Source organism: Balaenoptera musculus, chromosome 1, assembly GCF_009873245.2.
Source record: "Balaenoptera musculus isolate JJ_BM4_2016_0621 chromosome 1, mBalMus1.pri.v3, whole genome shotgun sequence".
Lineage (NCBI taxonomy): Eukaryota > Metazoa > Chordata > Mammalia > Artiodactyla > Balaenopteridae > Balaenoptera > Balaenoptera musculus.
The window spans coordinates 113,983,584-114,003,593 of NC_045785.1; the positions used below are offsets into that span (position 1 = coordinate 113,983,584).

The window sequence follows — 20,010 nt, forward strand, 5'->3', positions numbered from 1 at the left end:
CAAAACCCAATCAGAGCTTCCTCCAGGGAGGTGGCTAAGGTCATTTGCACCTCATCCTGCCTCCATAAAAGAGACTCCCTCCCCCATTTATACGTGCGTGTGATGTCTCTCCAGGAGCAAAGCCTCCCACCCATTCTCCCTTCATCCTTTTCCCTACTGTCTGAGTCCCTCCTCCTCTCCCCTTGACCAACGGGAAGTCCTTCCGACTGTATAACTCCCATCCCTCCGGCTGCAACATCATCCTCTAGCTCGGCGAGCCCTCCCTCCCTCCCTACTCCAAGTCTTCAGCTTCTCATCCCCAGGACGCTGTCCTACTTCTCTCGTCCTTGCTCTCGCGGCTGCCGCCGCCGGGAACCGACGCAGAGAAGGCAGCAGGTCCCGTGATCTTCCCGAGCCCCCCGCGTTCCCAGCCCGAGGGCGGGGGCAGCCTCGAGGAAGGGCGGGGCGGGGGGGAAAGAAAGGGGGTTTTGTGCGGCGCCCGGCCGCCCGGCGCCCTCTTTCGAGCGTCCTGCGGGCCCAGCCTCTGCTCGCGCCCGCGCAGTCCCCGCCGCAGTCTCGGCTGCAGCTGCGGGACCGAGCCGTGGACGCGGAGGAGACCTCCGGAGGAGGCAGCAAACTTCGCGGTGCCGCACCCCCACCCCGGTCCTCCGCCTCCCGCCGGTAGGTGAGTGCGACCGCATCCCAGCCGCCCAGACCTGGGAGGGAGAGAGGAGGGAGCGACCCCCGGCTGCCCTGTGGTCCGCACCCCCGACCCCTCAGGCCTTGCCTCGCGTGGCTCCGGCGCACGCAACCCGCCGACCCCTGACACCTCGGCGAGGTCCGCTGTCGGCCAGCCCAGAGCGCCTACGGCCCCTGCTGCCGTCCTGCCATCTCCAGCTCTGCCTCCCAGCTCTGCCGCTGGCACCCCCATTGCTGTTTGCAGCCTGACCCGCAGCCCCCTTGAGTCCGCGGGCTAATGGGAACCCCCCTCGGGGTCCTTGCGTCTTCCCTGCTGCGGGCTCCAGACCCAGCACCACCACCCGAGATTTCCAACCTTGTCCTGGGCAGGGCGGCGGCGGTTCGAGTCAGCCCCCGACTCTGTACCCACCGTGCAGGCAGCACCGCGGGAGGAGCCGGGGCCGGCCACCCTAGGGCTACCTTCCCGGAGCCCGCAGGACAGCAAACAGGAGCCGCTGTTGTGGGTGGTCCCGGCGCCGACTGGAGCTGGAATCCCAACTCTGCCACTTCCTTGCTGTGTGACCTTGGGCAAGTTAGTTCACCTCCCTGAACCTCGGATTCCTCATCGATGTAATGCCTAATCAGTATTTTTCTCAAACTTGAGGTTGTACATGGGAAGCATATAGTAAGAGGCCTGGCTCAGGTAGATGGTCAGGAACTGTCAGCTGGAATTCCAGTTACCACTCCTGCTTTCCTTCCTAGCCCTGCTGTTGGGCCGGGAACCCCCCTCCCCCTGGGTACTTCCATATCCCCTTCCTATCAGAATAGCTCTGCCCACTTGGTTCTAACAGGACCAAGATTTGCCATCAGTTTTGTTAGCACCATTCATATCTGCATTACTTCTATTCCAGATAATACCAGTGAGATCAAGGGACAATGACCTAACCCATAGACCCACTCCCTGTATTACCAGTGCCTGTGTTGTCATGGCTAACTTTGCTGTTGATAACAGCATCATCCACATGTCAGATTTTATACTAGGAGGAGTTACAATAGCTCAGCTGGCGATGTTGCTAATCATATTGTTAGTTGTGCTTCCAATAAATAGGACTATTTATATGGTTACCGCAATTACTCCTGCAGGCCCTGCTAAGGCCTCACTGATATTGTGTAGGTTCCTGTTGCCCCTCACACAGCCACTAAGGGGATAGCTGAAAGCTTCCCTCCTGCTGTGACTGAAGCTCTGGCCTCATGTGCATCCCTGCTCACCCTGCTGAGTGCTGGAGCTCAGTTCCCATGGGGCTGACCTTGAACTGCCAGCTGGTGGGCATTCAGCATAGAGATGGTGGGCATTGGGCCTGTGTGCATAAGTGCACGCGCATGCATGCGTACACACACACACACACACACAGCTTGGTCTTGATTCTCTGTGCACTGGGTTTTTGAAGGCTGTGAGGGGATAGACATCCATGGTCAGACAGGAATGATAATGTAACAAGAGGGAAGTTTCCTGAACAGCTGGGGAAACTCAAGACAAGGGGAGAAATCCAGAGGCTGTAGCAGAGGGATGGTGTGGCATCAGGGAAAGGGACAGGAAGACTGCTGAGCTCTTGAGGATAGAGATGAAGTGGTGTGTCCTGCTCTGGAGGATGAGAAGATGGAGTGGAGGTGGGTGTGTGTGTGCTATGGAGACCAAGGCTTGGATCCTTGAGTCTGAGTCTGGTACCAGAGGAGGGGATGCCTGAGTTTTCTCAGGACTCCTAGCTATACCAGGAAGGGGCTGAGGCCCAAGCTTGGTGTGATTGGTGTGGGGTTGGGAGGTGTGCAGAACTCTCTGACTGTGAGAACCACACAATCAGGCCCACTCTCTTGGCCCCTCCGGTCAGTGACTCCAAATCTAGGAGGTGAGGGTGGGATACCCTCTATGATTCAGGGCATCCAGGTCCTCATCAGACTCAGACTTTCTCCTTTCATTCCCCCACTTACATAACAGAGGTGAAAGGCAGGGTCCAGGGTGTTGGTCACAGAGTGGCTCCAACTATATGGGTTTCTGGGCCGCCCATCAGAGAGCTGTGAGTAGCTCCAGATCCAGTCCAGGGCGAGGGGAGGGAAGGCGCCAGAAAGGGGTCTGGCTTAGGACCTGGCACAGCTCAAATGCATGGCAAACAGTCTCCCAAGCACTCGGCAGGCACTGGCTGTTCATGCCAAATGGTCCCCACTCCAACCCCAGAAAGCAGTCCTCTCAAGTGCCCCCATGCCAAGAGTTGGTCTCACACCCTCTGATTGGGCCCCATCAAGAACCCCCTCCCTCTCAAAGGTCGAAGAGAGGCCCTGGGCATCTGGCTTCTGCCATTCCTCCCCCACCTCTGACCTTGAGGGAATGATGCCCAGCCACAATGGGGGAAATGGATGTTACCGTGGTGGGGAGGCATCCTTAGGAGGATCTGGGATCCTTCAGAGGATCTGGGAGAAGAGGGAAATTTCCCATCAGCTCAGGCTCAGAAAAGGGCGGACATGTACAAAGGCAGAGCCTGAGTGGTCAGGGAAGATGGAAATGGAACAATGGGCCTGAAGTGGGAATGAGTAGACAGTAGGAATAAGCCTGATGTCTAGGAAGCCTTGCCTGCAGTCTAACCTTCATCTCTCTTGCTGTACCATTGGCCTATTCCATGGCAGCCTTGGCTCTCCATGCTCTTTTGAGTCTAAGCCAACCATTAAAGATGACGTTGGCTCTGCAGCCTTCCTTCCTGAGGGCATACTGGCCTGGTGCCTGACTTGGTTTCACTGGGGACTCAGGTTCAATCCCTCTCTGGGCCCATTTCTCAATGTCCCACCCCCATCCCTCCATTATGAGAGTGTAAGAGCTTTGAGATCTTCAGAAGAATAGTTCAAGCTCTCAGAGCTTCTGATAGCCAAGGGCAGGAGGGAAATGGTCCCTTTCATTTATTCTCACACACACCCCTTAGCCCACCCCCCAGCCTGGGGCTGGGGTGGGCGGAGGGAGAGGCTGGATGGAGGCCAGACTGGCAGAGACAGGGGCTTTGTCCCAGCTGGTTTCTGAGCCAGGAGATCCTGTGGGAAAGCCCGTGCCAGGCAGAAAGGAAAGGCTGGGAGGAAGGAGGGAGAAGGCAGCCAAGGATGAGGGGGTGGAGGATGCTGGGGGGTAAAGAGAAGAGTTTCCTTATAAGTAATGGTGCAGTGGGGGGAGTTCAATGAGGGGTTGGGCTGGAGAGATGTTGTTCATTGCCTGGGTTTAGTCTAGAAAGCCTTCCCAGAGGAGGCTAGGTGGGTATGGTACTCAGGGAGGAAGGGACAGGAAGGAAAGGTTGGGAGGAGGAAGGTTCAAAGAAGTCCGGTACTGGGAGGGGCAGAGGAGACTCAAGCATAATAGCACCCACAATTCATGCTATATGCTGTAAGCATTTATTGAGCTCTTACTGTGTGCAGGGTGCTATACATTTGTACAGGTTTTTTTGTTTGCTTGTTTTTGTTTTGTTTTGTTTTAGGATAAAAAGCACTCTCAAAGCCCATAGCCTCATGACAACCTGTGAGGTGGTAGTAATGGTGCTGCTTTACAAGTAAGAAAACAAAGGCTTAAAGAGGGTAAGGAACTTGCCTTAAGTCACACAGTGAGTTGACGAGGACCCAGGTCTCGGTTCTGAATAAGAATCCCTTGGTGGGGGGACTTCCCTGGTGGCGCAGTGGTTAAGAATCCTCCTGCCAGTGCAGGGGACACGGGTTCGAGCCCCGGTCCGGGAAGATCCCACATGCTGCGGAACAACTAAGCCTGTGCGCCACAACTACTGAGCCTGCGCTCTAGAGGCTGTGCTCCACAACAAGAGAAGCCACTGCAATGAGAAGCCCACGCACCGCAACCAAGAGTAGCCCCCGCTCGCCACAACTAGAGAAAGCCCACAAGCAGCAACGAAGACCCAATGCAGCCAAACATAAATAAATAAGAATCCCTTGAGGGGAGACAGAAACAGTGTTAATTAATAGTGAGGTGGGGGCAGTGGGCTTCTGGAGTCAGGATATGTGTGATCCATGTGGACGTGGTAGGGAGTCAGAAGTCCATCCTGAGGTCTAACCCCATCTTTCCTCCTCCATTCCCCCCCTCATCCTGCAGCATGGCCCTACCATCTCTGCCCCTGCTGGCAACCCTGGCTCTGGCCTGTGTCCCTGCGGCCTTAGCTGATGCTCTGGAAGGAGACAGCTCAGGTAAGCAACCCCATTCAGGGTCACTGTCTCCTGCATCTCCCCTGTGGTAGGAAGGAGCCTCTTGTTCAGCCCTAACCAACCTCTGTCAGCCTTGAGGGACCCAGGGAGGAGACAGAATTGGGAGCACTGTGGGGGAGGATCAGGGCAGGGACACTTGAAAATAAGGGATGATTTGTGGGCCGCTGGTAGGGTGGCGGAATCTTGGGAGTAGGGCTGGGGAGGGACACTAGGTGCATGGCTGCCAGTCTCCAGGGTGGAGGATGGGAGACCCTTGGGGCACGATGAATGGGTCTGGGAGGCAGAACAGAGGTGGAACTGGGAGAAATCGTGAAAGTGACCGAAGGGAACAGACTGGGAAACTTTGAGGACAAGGCTGCAGGACCCAGGGGGTGAGGTTAGAAGACCCTGGGGTGGGGGCCAGGAATCCTGGGGTGGTACTGGGAGACTCTGGAGTTGAATTTGACTGGGAGACTTTGTGGACCGGTCTGTAGACCGTGAGGGGTGGGCCTGGGGGACCTAGAGGTGGGTTTGCAGGACTCAGCGGGCCCGAGCCCAGGTTCCTGGGGGCGGGGTTACGAAAACCCCCGGGCGAGGCCCGGGAATCCTAAGGCGGGGCGTCGGGATCCTGGGGCGGGGCTTGGAAACCCTGGGGCGGGTCGTGGCAGATCCACAGCACGAAGTACAAGCCGGCCCCGCCCGCCCACAGAGGACCGGGCTTTCCGCGTGCGCATAGCGGGTGACGCGCCGCTGCAGGGCGTGCTGGGCGGCGCCCTCACCATCCCGTGCCACATACACTACCTGCGGCCGCCGCCAAGCCGCCGGGCCGCGCAGGGCTCCCCCCGGGTCAAGTGGACCTTCCTGTCCGGCGGCCGGGAGGCCGAGGTGCTAGTGGCGCGGGGGCTACGCGTCAAGGTGAGCGAGGCCTACCGGTTCCGCGTGGCACTGCCTGCCTACCCGGCGTCACTCACCGATGTCTCCCTGGTGCTGAGCGAGCTGCGGCCCAACGACTCGGGTATCTACCGCTGCGAGGTCCAGCACGGCATCGACGACAGCAGCGACGCCGTGGAGGTCAAGGTCAAAGGTGAGAGGGCAGAGATGGAGGTTCCCGGAGAGAGGGAGGGGAACCCACAGTCTGAAGCGGAAGCAAACACCTAGAAGGCACAGACTGAGTTGGAAAAGGAGTGCGTAGCTACAGGCCTCTGTTACCTCCTTTCTCTCTTCAGGTGGAGGAAGTTCTACCCACAGTCTAACTGAAGCCCCTCATGCTGTAGAGTGGGCGCAATTTGGACTTTACCCTTTGTATACAGGGGATTGACAAGGAAGGGAAGGGAAAGTCAGTGTGCTGGGTGATCCTGCCTCAGGATCCTCTCTGCCCCTCAGGGGTCGTCTTTCTCTACCGGGAGGGCTCTGCCCGCTATGCTTTCTCCTTCGCTGGGGCCCAGGAGGCCTGTGCCCGCATCGGAGCCCGAATCGCCACTCCGGAGCAGCTCTATGCCGCCTATCTTGGGGGCTATGAACAGTGTGATGCTGGCTGGTTGTCTGACCAGACCGTGAGGTGGGCTGGGGCTGGGGCCCAGGAGCTTCTAGCTGTTTCTGAGGAGGGCTGTGGCCTCTGGTTCTGCCAGGGGCTGCCCACTGCTGCCTCAGGCTGGCCATATAGGGCTCCCTGCCTCTGGCAGATGAAGCTGGTCTTTGGAGGGTGGGTTAGGACCCCGCCCTGGTGGGAGGTGTGCATTTCTGCGGAGCTAGGAGGACAACTGGCTGCACTGAAAAGCAGTGTGATTCAGGAGGGTCACCATGGGATGGCTCCCTGGTGAAGGCATTTGTACCCCTTCCCCAGGTATCCCATCCAGACTCCACGAGAGGCCTGTTATGGAGACATGGATGGCTTCCCTGGGGTCCGGAACTATGGAGTGGTGGACCCGGATGACCTCTATGATGTCTACTGTTATGCTGAAGAACTAAATGGTGATTGGGGGTAGGGAGTTCCCAGGGGAAGAGCCCCCTCTCCAGTGCTGCCCATAGGTCCTCCTGGGCCTCTGCTGGATCTTATCATCCTTTATCAGCCTATATTTAAGTGGGCAGCCAGCGGTAAGGAAACAGTCAGTGTCCCTCCCTCCAAACACTGTCATATAGACAAGTTCATGGCCAAAGCCTCAGACAGGTGGTAGGAGACTGAGTTTGACTCTGCTGTTACCTGCTGTGCATCTCTCTACGTTTTAGTATCTCTGAGCCTCAGTTTCCTTCTTGGCAGAATTAGGAAGTTGGGCCAGGTTCCCTCGAGCAATATTATCCATCCTAAGGTTCTATCAAGACTTCGATCCTATAAAGTCGTGTGATGGACTGCATGTCGCAGATGAGGAGACTGAGGCCCAGAGAAGCTTGCCCAGAGTCTCTGTGGGAGCCCAGGGTGGAAGGAGCTCCCTTCCTGGTAACCCAGCCTCTTCTTCCTCCCCAGGAGAGCTCTTCCTGGGGGCCCCTCCAGACAAGCTGACATTGGAGGAGGCACGGGCATACTGCCAGGAGCGGGGTGCTAAGATTGCAACCACGGGCCAGCTGTATGCAGCCTGGGATGGTGGCCTGGACCGCTGCAGCCCAGGCTGGCTGGCTGATGGCAGTGTGCGCTACCCCATCGTCACACCCAGCCAGCGCTGTGGTGGGGGCCTCCCTGGTGTCAAGACTCTCTTCCTCTTCCCCAACCAGACCGGCTTCCCCAACAAGCACAGCCGCTTCAATGTCTACTGCTTCCGAGGTGAGCCCACCTCCCTGCAGAGGCTGAGACCAACCTCAGGGAGACAGAGTCGAGGCCTACGCTCTTACCCCAGCCCCGACCAGTTTCTCTTGGGTCTTTGCCATTTGCCTCAAGGAGCTTTGGGTGGTGCTCAGCTTGTCACTTAGGGTTCTAATTCTGGTTGTGCCCTCTGACTTGGTCTTTGTGGCCTCAAGGAGGGCTCACCTCTCTGCATCTCCTCACCTGCCTCCACACCAGTAGTCCCTGCCTTGTCTCTTCCTGTTGCAAAGCTGCCTCTCCCTTATTGGGCTGCCAAATATGTCTCCATCTCTGGTCAGCTCATGAGCAGATCAGAGATGACTGACATCCTCTGAATCCAATGAATGATCTGCTCCAGTTAACCAAATACGCTTCAGAGGGGTTTCCAGAACCTTCAGCTTGAAGGTAACAGATTTTTACCACCAAATATTGAGGGACAGACATAATTCCCCCCACAGGGAGCAGGTCCTTAAAGACAGCTGGGTGTAGAGATGGCTTCCTGCCCACATCTTCTACTGGGAGCTGGAGGGGAGGCAGTGCCTGCGACCCCCAGAGGCACAGGGCCCAGGCCAAGGATGACTGACAATCAGGGAGGCATTGCCATGGAGTATTGGAGTCCCTGCCCCAACTGTGAGCCTGCAGTACTGGTACAAGGGCTGGAGGCAGAATTGGAAAGAGAAGACACAGCCTTCTAGAAGCCCTTAGCCTGAAGGAGGAAGACACAGTTTCTGCCACGGGAGCCCCCAGTCTGACCAAAGACGAAATGCTTCACCCCCAGCACAAGGAAAGACTGAGAGAAAAGCATTACTTCACCTGGGACAGATCTCCAGATGGCTTTGGCCTGAGGCTGGGAGGGATGGGGAAGGGAAGTCCACAGGAAGACAGGTCCATCTGGAAAGACTTACTTGAACACAGATAATGGTGATGATGATAATAATTATAATAATAGTAGCTAACACTTCTAGCACTGATTATAATTATGTCCCAAGCACTGTTCTGGAAAGAAATTGAAGGAGGAACTGAATCAGGAGAAGAGGGGAAGGAAGAGGATGACTATGGTTTGGAGCAGGTGGAGGGCAGAGGCAGGCAAGGGCACAGGTTTGCTTGTCTGGTATGAGCAAGGCTCACTGAAGCAGGTGACGAAGGCAGGATGTGCTGTCCTGTCTTGTCTGGCTGAACACAGATGGCCCTCAGGGCTTTTCTTAGCCCAATTCCACCTTTGCTTCACTGGTTTTCTGCTCTTGGTTCCCTTCCCCCGGGACAAGGTAATTCATTCTAAAACTCTGGTTATTTGAAGAGAGCAGATCCTGGAAGGATGGGGTGGCCACTTGCCCTTTTGCCCCAACACCGAGATCATCAGGTGGTGATGGTTGAATGTCCTTCCTGTACTCTACCCTTCAGCTCTCCTGTGGTGATGGCAGCCTGTCCGCTTCCATTTCTAGAGTCTTAGGATGACTGGGATCCCTCACACCTTACCCTAAACCCAGGGTCCCAAGGTGCTGAGGCCATTCTGTCCATCCTTCTGCCTCCATCTCCTTACTCAAGGGATGACCTCTCTCCTGAGCCTTCCTTTACCATTCTATCTGAAGTGGTACTTCCCATCTCCTTACTAAACTTAATTGTTCTTTACATGGTAACATTATATGTTTATTTGTTTGTCTGTATCTAGAATATAAATTCCCTTGAGGGCAGGAAGCTTGCTGTTTTGCTCTGCACTGTATCCCCAGTGCCCAGGAGAATGCTCGGCATGACACATAGCGGGCACTTGATTAATGCTTGAGGAATGAGTGATGAAGCCCCGGGGTGCTCCCTGGGCCCCATGGGTGCTCCATAGGGAAGATGAGAGAGAATTAAGAGAATTCCATGGTCTCTGAGTCTAACCCAGAACCCTCACATGCAGGCCTGTGAGGGCAGAGCCACCGCTTTAACCTCCCCTTGACACTTTCCTCCTGCCACAGACTCTGCCCAGCCCTCTGCCATCCCTGAGGCCTCCAACCCAGCCTCTGACCTGGCCTCTGATGCACTGGAAGCCATTGTCACAGTGACAGAGACCCTGGAGGAACTGCAGCTGCCTCAGGAAGCTGTGGAGAGCGAGTCCCGGGGAGCCATCTACTCCATTCCCATTATGGAGGATGGAGCAGGTGGAAGCTCCACGCCAGAAGACCCAGCAGAGGCCCCTAGGACCCTCCTAGGTAACTCAAGTCTCTTATCCTGGGGATGTCCGCACCTGGGAGAAGTTGGGGCAGAAGGGGCAAGCCCAGGTTGAGGCCGGGGTTGTCGCTGCCGTGATTCTGCCCTGTCCTCTCTCAGCAGCACAGTTGTGCAAGGCGCCTCTCCTGTTCCTCTCCCAACCTTTGCCTTTCCAGCAAATCCCACTCCCAAATAGCTGGGTCTGGAGATGCTTGGACTAAGGAGCTGCCCTCTGGGAAGGAGGGATCTCCTTTCTTTGGTCTCTCCTCCCCCTCACCTACCCAAAATAAACAGAGAATTTTAACAGACTGGGAGAGGTAGATGCAACCACCAGGTTTTCCTGGGCTAATGACAGCTCATAGAGCCTCCGCAACTGTTGCCTCACTATTGCAGCTCCAGTTGAAACTCTTCTGGTGTGGCGCAAAGGCGATTCCTCCCCAGGGCAGGCTCTTCCCTCCCCCCGAGGGCTCACCCTCCCCAGCCCCGCCTTTCTCCCCTTGCCCTTCCTTCTTCCTGTCCTCTGGTGGGTGCTGTCCCAGGTGCTGAATCATCTGTGCTTTGCCTAGAATTTGAAACCCAATCCATTGTACCTCCCCTGGGGTCCTCAGAAGAGGAAGGCAAGGTGTTGGAGGAAGAAGAGAAATACCAGGATGAAGAAGAGAAAGAAGAGGAAGACGAAGAGGAGGAGGTGGAGGACGAGGCCCTGTGGGCCTGGCCCAGTGAGCTCAGCAGCTTGGACCCAGAGGCCCCTCTCCCCACTGAGCTGGCTCCAGAGGAGTCACTCTCCCAGGCATCCCCACCAGTGAGGGCAGTCCTGCAGCCTGATGCATCACCACCTCCCTACGGAGAGCCAGAGGCTCCCAGGCCTCCAACGGTCCTTGGACCACCCACTGAGACCCTGCCCACTCCCAGGGAGGGGAACCTGGCATCCCCATCACCTTCCACTCCGGTTGGGGCAAGAGAGAGAGGGGAGGAGACTGGGGGTCCTGAGCTGTCTGGGGTCCCTCGAGGAGAGAGCGAGGAGACAGGGAGCTCCGAGGATGCCCCTTCCCTGCTTCCAGCCACACGGGTCCCTGAGGGTACCAGGGATCTGGAGACCCCTTCTGAAGAGAATTCTGGAAGAACTGTCCCAGCAGGGACTTCAGTGCATGCCCAGCCGGTGCTGCCCACTGACAGTGCCAGCCATGGTGGAGTGGCCGTGGCCCCCTCATCAGGTAACTTTGCCCAAGGCTCAACCTCCCTCTTTATCCTCCTCCTCTTTCTCCCCCTGCAGCTGTGGATCACCTGACCTATAGTCCTTTAACCCACCATTGCCCCAGACTCTCTTGTCCTTTGCCTTCATTCTCCTACCCACCTCTACCTGTGGGCTTCCAATCTTGGATACCCCACCTTGTGACTTCCATTCCAGCTCTCTGAGTCCTCACCCTGTAACCCCCAACTCCATGACTCCCACCCTGTGACCCTATCCCTGTTTCTGAAATCCACACTGTGACCCTCAGCCCTACCACCAAACACCTGGAACTTTTTCCTACCCTCGGCTCTCTACCTGTGACGCACATCTCACTGGCCCCACAGAGGACCCTCATGCCTTGTTCAGTGGGTGCCCTCATTGCCTTTTGCACTCTTCAAGGCCCAGGCCCATCCTCCACTGCTCCCTCCCCCTCCTGTGTGCCATCTCCCTTCAGCTGCCTCCCACTGGTATCAGGGAAGCCTGGGATCCCATGCCCACCCCTCAACCTTTGGGGTCTAGGAGAGCCCTATCCCCACAGAGCCTTAAGCAACTACTTCTGTGAAGTACTTTTTTAGACTGTTTCATGGAAACAAGCCTTGGAAATAAATCTCTATTAAACCGCTTTATAACCAAAACTCTGGCACCCTCTGTCTCCACCCCCAGCTGTTTGCCCCTTTCATTCCATGGAGTTGTGTCCTGGGTAGCTCTTTGATGGTTCTTTTGGTGCCATCTCTCTCTCTGTGTCTCTCTGTCTCTCTCTTTCTCCCCTGGGTCTTTGTGTGTCTTTGTGCCTCTTCCTTTTCCATCTTCAGCCTGCACCCTTTCCTGTCCTAGCAGTCTAACAGCCCCTGCTGTTCCCTTGTCCTCTCCTCAGGCCTGTCGCCGCCCTCCTGACTGCTGAGATCCCAAATCTGACTGTACACTTTACCCCAGAGAAGTCTTTGTCTGTCAGTCTGCGGGAGTGCTGAGAGTTGAAGTCCCTCACTCCTGGAGAGAAACCTCTGCAGCCCAGAGTGTGTGTGCGTGTGTGTGTGTGTGTGTGTACACGTGTCCCTTTGTATTCATTTCTGATCCATCTTGATGGCTCCCATCTAGAGCCACACATACAGAGGACTGACAGAGAAAGTCCCTCTTAGCATGGAGGCCATTCCCTGGCGTCCAGGTGCCCCAAGGCCCTGTTCCCCTCCCCCACATATCAGCAGGGGAATAGTATCTCGCTTTCATCCCACTGCCCATGGCCTCCCCCTCCTCCACTAACTCCTGCACTAATGACCACCTTTACCTACTATTTCACCCTTCCTGAACCCAAAGGATCTCAAAGTTCCTATTGCTGGAGAAGAAACAAATCAGGAGGGGAGGATGGAGCATGTGGAGGGAGGGGGAATGGGGAGTTAGGTTCTGGGGTCTGAGAGAAAGAAGCCCTATCTATTTAGTGAAGGTTGAGCTTCCAAATGGAGATCTCTGGAGAAGGCTGGGACCCTCCTAGTCCCAGGACCATTCTCCTAGATGGCCCAGGGTGGGCTAGGGGGCTCTGCATCACACCTAGGCTCACTCATTTCAACTACTGGCTCCCGGCCCAGCTGGCCTTGGAGTTCAGCGCTGCGGGGTGAGGAGGGGCTTTGGTGGGAGAGGAGCACCGTTGGAAGTATCTGCGGTGTCTTAGTTACCCCACCGGGGGATGAGTGAGAGGTCCTCCAGCCTGCTATTGCAGCTGTAAGGAAGGAAGAACCTTATGATTGTGTATAGTAGTTGATCCAAAAGGGGGCAGGTGGAAGACCAGAAAGTCTCAAGAGGAGTTCCTTCACCGCCAACACCCGCCCCCCACCATCCTGGTTCAGGTTCTGCCACCCACGGCCAGGGGGAGGGACCTATGGCTTGGGTACGGCCCCAGGGACCAAGTTTGAGAGTCTTTGGCCCCCAGGGTTAGGGGGTTGGACAGAGAGGAGCAGAGAGGATCACGGGAGGAGCAGGAAAGTGTGAGGAAAGGAAGGGGGTTCAGGACTCCTACGCTCTGAAGGATCTGGTCCTTAAAGGGTTAAATAAAACACTGCCCCTCCTTGCTTTGCCCTAGGAGGTAGCAGTACCAGCTTGAAAGAAACTATTGGCAGAAGGGGTGATGACAGTAGGAGTGGTGTTGGAACAGCTGATTCATTTTACCCAAAACAGCTAGGTCATCCCAGCAAAATTCTTTGAATCACCTCCAGCTTCTCCTCCCCCCACCTCTGCTCTGATCCCCACCAGGCAGTGGGATCTTGGGCCAGAGTAAAGCACTGTGGGCATGGGCCTTGGCTGCTAGGAGTGGATGGCTTGGTCTGAGGGGTCCTGCCCAGGGCTGGGCTGAGAACCCTGACCTGCTCTGTCAGTCTGTGGGGCCATCATCTCCGGGTCATCCAGATCAGAAAGGAGTAGAATCTGACAGCCCCATCAGCACCTAGGCCCAGTCTAAGGGAAGCCACCCAAGATCGTGAGAGAGAGTCCAGAAGAGAAGGCAGATGGCCTAGCCAGACGGAGCTGGATCTAGACAACAGATTGCAGGCCTTCAGAGTAGTGTGTTAGTCCAAGAAGACTGCCTGGAGGAGAAGGGGCCAGAAGGAAGGAACAAAATGGACTGAAGGGGTTTCTAGGCTGGGGAACCCGCAGGAGGCCCCAAGTGGAGGGGGAAAGGGGAGCCTGGTAAGGGGTGGGGAGAGCCCTGGGAGAAAAGAAGGGGAGGCAAAGAGGTTGGATGATGTTGAGAGAGTGTGTGGAGCCAGTGCTACAGGACAGTGGGAGCTGCTGCAGCTCCATTCCTGGGATGGGTTGGGGGGGGCGAGGGAGTAGGGCATAGAGTGAGGGAAGTGCATTGGATCTTCACTAACAGCTTCTGGGCCTGGCTCTGCCCAGTGGACAGCAGGAGGAATGGTTAGCTCCCTCCTAGACCACCCCAGTATCAGGTCCCAGAAGCGGTAAATGGCAGGCCACACCTCACTGTTGCTATGGTGACTCTCCTCTCCTTCAGTTCCACCCAGCCCACCTAGACTACACAGAACTGTGCTAGGACCTGGCACAATGACAAGGGGTGGGGGACTAAACTCTAGGCCTAGAGAGGTAAAGTGACTGGCTCAATGTTACCCGGCAGATCCAGGAGCTAGGTAAGAGTCCAGGACGCATGACTGACAGCCCAGTATCCTTCCCTTTAGGCCCTGAAGGCCTTCCTGGACACTCCTCTCGGCCCCTGTTAGACGTGGTCCACACTGGTGGGCATGACAATGACCAGCACTGGGCTGAGCCAGTGCTGAAGTGGGGGGCAGTGAGGAGGGAAAAACCCAGAACTCAGGTCTGGGCTGTGACCAGAGGCAGGCTTCAGGGAGAACATTTAGGGTGCTGTGATAGCCCCCAGGACAAGGGGGGCGTCGGGGCTGGGACCCCTGAACCCTGTGCTGCAGAGCTGTGCTCCCCTGGCCCCCCACCTCACTCCTCTCTCCCTCTCAGGTTACTGTGTCCCCAGCCCCTGCCATAATGGTGGGACGTGCTTGGAGGAGGAGGAGGGGGTCCGCTGCCTATGTTTGCCTGGCTATGGGGGGGACCTGTGCGATGTTGGTGAGTGTGCTGAGGGGCTGCGGTGGGGGGGAGAGCTGAAGCCTAGACCCTGCCACAACGTGCTAGTTCCAGGGGGGTGGGACGGGACACTGGTTTTGGCCTTGCCATTAATGAATCTCCATTTGTTGTTGTTGTTGAATGCACCGGCGCAGGTTGCAGGATCTTAGTTCCCTGACCAGGGATTGAACCTGGGCCTCCTGCAGTGGAAGCGTGGGAGAAGAATCCCCATTTTATTTTATTTATTTATTTTTTTAAATTATTTATTTATTTATGGCTGTGTTGCGTCTTCGTTTCTGTGCGAGGGCTTTCTCTAGTTGTGGCAAGTGGGGGCCACTCTTCATAACGGTGCACGGGCCTCTCATTATTGCGGCCTCTCTTGTTGCGGAGCACAGGCTCCAGACGCGCAGGCTCAGTAATTGTGGCTCACGGGCCTAGTTGCTCCGCGGCATGTGGGATCTTCCCAGACCAGGACTCGAACCCGTGTCCCCTGCATTGGCAGGCAGATTCTCAACCACTGCGCCATCAGGGAAGCCCAAGAATTCCCATTTTAGACAAATCACATAACTTCTCTGAGCCCTCCCCTCAATTTACTCATCTGTTAAGTGGAATCAAAAATGACTCTCTCAGGGAGTCTATGCTCCTGGAATTTGGCAGGCAGTCAGTACTTGTCAGTTTCCGTTCTCCTGGGAAGAGAGGAGGGTTCAGCTCTTCTTTAGGATGGAGGATTGCAGAGACCCAGGCCGGAACTCTAGCCTCACCCTGGTCTCTGTCGCTCAAGAGAAGGAAGGCATCAAGGCCCCCCTCCAACCAGGGCCCCTCCAGCTCCTAGCCGCTCCATCTCTACTCTCTCTTTGGCACCGCCCTCCTACACTTAGTCCCGCCCCCTCAGTCTGAGGTGGTGGGAGGAGCCCAGTCCCTGTCTGGGGACCCAGCCCCTCAGAGTTTCGGGGTCCTCCCGCCTAAGCTGCCTGCCCTTCTGTGTCCTAGGCCTCCGCTTCTGCAGCCCCGGCTGGGACGCCTTCCAGGGCGCCTGCTACAAGCACTTTTCTACACGAAGGAGCTGGGAGGAGGCGGAGAACAAGTGCCGGATGTACGGCGCGCACCTGGCCAGCATCAGCACGCCGGAGGAACAGGACTTCATCAACAGTGGGCTGGGGACAGGGCGGGAGGCGACCCTCGTCACCTGTTCTCTCACTCACACATTCACTCACTCATCAATCAATCAATTAATGAGTGTGTTAATTAATTCCCTTATACATTAATTCAGGTACTCATTACTTGGTTTACCTCATTCATTCATTCATTCACTTTTCCTTCCTCCTTCCCTCCTTCCCACTCCACACGTGGGTGGTGGGGCTTCAGGCAGGGGAGGGCTGAGATTCGCTCAGGAAATACACCTGCATCAGCCTGGCGGTTGCTTGGGGGCTTATCTTTAGTCGCTCCCCACCTCCCTGGCTCTCCTGCCTCCGTCTACTCTCCCCGACTCTGACCTTGCTGAAAGTTTTTACTTTTTCCAGAGTTTCCCTTTTCTAGCCCTGGTGATATTTTTCTTCTTCCTCACCCCCCACGCCCCTGCCTTCCATCCCGCCCTTGTGCAGAGGTTGGAGGTATAAGGATACCGGGAAGCGCGGATTTGGGGTTGCGGGAAGGACTTCCCCCCCGCGAGCACCCGCAGACAGCCCGATGACAGGGAATGGCCGCCATCTGCTGGCAGCGAAGCTCACTGCATGCCTTCGTCTCCCCTGCGGTTCTTCCCCAGATCGATACCGGGAGTACCAGTGGATCGGGCTCAATGACAGGACCATCGAAGGCGATTTCCTGTGGTCAGATGGCATCCCCCTGGTGAGAGGTTCCGGCCATCCCTCACGCTGTCTAGGTCGCTTCTTCGAAGCATTTCTGCCCTCTACCCCCAATAACCCCCATCCCTCCCTCTCCTTTTACTGGCCCCTTACCTTTCCCTCTTCCTGGCCCTCCTCCATTCCTTGTGTCCCCTTCTCTTCTCTTCTGGTTCCCATTATCCTTCCCCCCAAAGCCCCTGACATCTTCTTTCTCCTTCTGGGTCCCCTACTCCCCATCCCTCTAGCCTTCCCTCTCCTGGTGCCCCTCCCCCACCTCCTTCTCCTCAGGTCCTCCAGTTCCATTCCTCCCAGTGCTCCTGGGGCTGGAGCTCCTCACCACCTCCTCCATCCTCCCCCCACCCTCCCAGCTCTATGAGAACTGGAACCCTGGGCAGCCAGACAGCTACTTCCTGTCCGGAGAGAACTGCGTGGTTATGGTGTGGCACGATCAGGGACAATGGAGTGATGTGCCCTGCAACTACCACCTGTCCTACACCTGCAAGATGGGGCTGGGTGAGGGCAGGCGAGGGGGAGGAGGGGTGGGGGCTAGAGAATCCTGGAACTGATGTGTATGCAGAAGGAGGGTGCAAAGCTACACAGAGAAATCAGAAATGTGTCCCAGGCCGTGGGCATGGGCGGGATAACAAATTAGATGGGTCCATTTGGAACCCCTACTCTTTATTATTTATTTATTTGGTCACGCCGGGTCTTAGTTGTGGCCGGTGGGCTCCTTAGTTGTGGCATGCGATCTCTTAGTTGCAGCATGCATGAGGGATCTAGTTCCCTGACCAGGGATCGAACCTGGGCCCCCTGCATTGGGAGCTCAGAGTCCCAACCACTGTGCCACCAGGGAAGTCCCTGGAACCCCTACTCTTTTTGTGTGTCAGGTTATGGCCTACTCCTCTCCTCCTTCATCCCAATTCTGGGAACTGTTACCCCCAGAGCCCAGCTCCCAGTTCCTGACTGTGTCCCCCCTGCAGTGTCCTGTGGCCCCCCACCAGAGCTGCCCCTGGCTCAAGTATTTGGCCGTCCACGGCTGCGCTATGAAGTAGACACAGTGCTTCGTTACCGGTGCCGGGAGGGGCTGGCCCAGCGCAACCTACCACTGATCCGCTGCCAGGAGAATGGTCGCTGGGAGCCCCCCCAGATCTCCTGTGTGCCCCGCAGGCCTGTGAGTGCCAGGAGGAGGCAGGTGGGGGGCACTAGCCAACACAACCGTGGGCTCCAGTCCTAGCTCTGTCCATCACTGGCTGTGTAATCTCGGAGTTATCACTACCCCTCTCTGGGGCAAAGAGGAGGTGGGCTGAATGCTCCGGGGTCCCCTTCAGTGCTGCTGTCTGAGAATATGCAGCCACACTCTGGGCTCTTAAGGGCTGAGCCAGGGAAGGTGTTTTGATGAGGTCAGAGGTCAAGGAGCAAGAACACCAGAGGGCAGGCTCTGAGAAGACAGAGAAGGAGGAGGAGCCCAAGGGTGGAGGGTGAGTGTGTGTGTCTTTCCCAGGCTCGAGCTCTGCACCCAATAAAAGCCCCAGAAGGACGTCAGAGGAGGCTCCTGGGGAGCTGGAAGGCATGGTTGACCCCGCCTCCCTATCCAGCTCCAGGTCCCTAAGGGTCAAGGCCGCCAACACTGCCCTCTGCCCCCAACCCTCCCTCGAACCCATGCTTTTCCCATCACAGGGAGTGACAAAGAGAGGGGTGGAGCTGAAGTCCAGGTGATAGTGCCTGAGGGGCTTCTGTGAAATACCTGGGTAGCTCCAGCCCTGCCTTAGGCTCTCTCACCCCTATCCTGGGCATCAGGTTTTTCCCTCAGGGCCTTGAGTAGGTCCCTAAGTGCCTCAACTGCCCTCTCCTTGCCAGCCATCCTGTCCTCTCCATTCCCCTGGGGGGCACTGTGCCCACTCATTCTCGGTTTTCCAAGAGAATGGGTTCGCAGGATGGAGTACCTGTAAAACCAGCAGGAAATAAAGCTGCATTTGAGCCCAAACAAGTTTGATGCCTCTGTGTGTGTGACAGAGAAAAGTGGAGTTGGGCCGGGCCTCACAGGATAAATAGACCTTCTGTGTTTATTAGCTTCTGAAGGTCAGATAAGTCCTCAAGATGTCAGTGCCTGATATAAGAGTGCCTGGCACAGAATAGCTGCCCAGTAAGTATTTATGGAATGAATAAGCCCACGGGGGTTGGGGAACAGCGTAAGGATATTTGGAAGAAGCTGGAGTGCCCAGAGTGTCCAGTCAAGCAGACCTGGAGAAGTTCAGTCTGGGGAGGAAGAGGGGCTGAGGGCCCAGAGAGGAAGGCAGAGAGGTGGGTGCTTTGGTGTCCCCATTCCGAGGTTCCAGAGGGGGATTCTCCCAGGGGGTGTGAGGGTGAAGGGAACGCAGAGGGTTAGGCTTCAAGAAGGCTTACTTTCAGCAGAAGAAGCAGAGATGCAGGAACAAGGAAACAAGGGCAGCGGAGAGACACCCCAGCCCGGCTGCGGGCAGGGATCTGGGGAACGACCTGTGAGGCCCATAGGCTGTGGTCAGCAGAGGGCGCTGCGGCTGCAGGCGCGTCAGCCTGAGAGTGCCGTGTGCGCGTGCGTGAGTGGAGCCGAACGGGAGGAGTCCCAGGATACCGCCAGGGAGCGCTGGGGTCTGTCTTTCTGAGGAGCCCCGGGAAGGGAAGCGGGTTGCGGGCTGTGGGGCGGGAGGAAGGTAGGACTTCCGGCCAGGCTGAGCTGGCCTTGGGGTCTATGAGTCAGCGGAGATTGAGATGATGAGGTCACTCTCTGAATACTGGAGAGAGAATGATCAGCTGCGTGTGTGTGTGTGTGTGTGTGTGTGTGTGTGTGTGTGTGTACCTCATCGCAGTCCACTGAATTGTGCCTTCTTGTGCCTCCTGGTAAAGTGTTTTGTCAGCATGCTGTCTGCTTTTTTTTTTTTTAACTTAGATATTCATTTTTAAAATTATTATTTATTTATTTATTTTTGGCTGTGTTGGGTCTTCGTTTCTGTGCGAGGGCTTTCTCCAGTTGCGGCAAGCGGGGGCCCCTCTTCATCGGCGGGCCTCTCACTATCGTGGCCTCTCTTGTTGCGGAGCACAGGCTCCAGATGCGCAGGCTCAGTATTTGTGGCTCACGGGCCTAGTTGCTCCGCGGCATGTGGGGTCTTCCCAGACCAGGGCTCGAACCCATGTCCGCTGCATTGGCAGGCAGATTCTCAACCACTGCGCCACCAGGGAAGTCCTGTCTGTCTTCTTGATGGGGGTGAATCTTACTGCTGCAGATCCTCACACTTAACCACACTGGTTCACACACATGCACACACATGTGCACACTGTCATGTGTACACACTTCTGCTTGTGCCCACGGTTACAACACATTCACGCTCATGGGCAGTTCTTACTCCTTTTTGTAGAAGTCAGTAAAACCTGATAAAACTAAAAGACAGGGAGACAGATCCAGAGGAGCAAAAAGCTTAGAGAGGGCAATATGAAGAGACCCAGACAAGTGAGACAGGACAGAGAAAGACAGGTGATTGTTGGGGGGAGCT

The 20,010-nt window shown here is 56.3% G+C and overlaps 1 protein-coding gene across 8 annotated transcripts; it reads left to right on the forward strand.

Annotated features, from left to right (window-relative positions):
- Positions 1-492: 492 nt before the first annotated feature.
- Positions 493-18,459, forward strand: BCAN (brevican). 8 transcript variants are annotated; one of them, XM_036862564.1, is made up of 16 exons: positions 493-664; positions 1,095-1,287; positions 4,164-4,260; positions 4,784-4,875; positions 5,582-5,956; positions 6,256-6,430; positions 6,716-6,843; positions 7,334-7,627; positions 9,604-9,837; positions 10,402-11,049; positions 14,538-14,645; positions 15,633-15,791; positions 16,405-16,487; positions 16,852-16,996; positions 17,464-17,654; positions 17,985-18,459. In XM_036862564.1, exons 4-16 carry the CDS (start codon positions 4,785-4,787, stop codon positions 18,090-18,092), a joined length of 2,739 nt encoding a protein of 912 aa, XP_036718459.1. In that variant the 5' UTR covers positions 493-664; positions 1,095-1,287; positions 4,164-4,260; position 4,784; the 3' UTR covers positions 18,093-18,459. The 8 variants fall into 8 exon arrangements, with proteins under 8 accessions (XP_036718459.1, XP_036713502.1, XP_036715938.1 ...); XM_036857607.1 differs by having other exon boundaries at positions 4,164-4,235; XM_036860043.1 differs by having other exon boundaries at positions 4,164-4,235; positions 10,444-11,049.
- Positions 18,460-20,010: the final 1,551 nt, after the last annotated feature.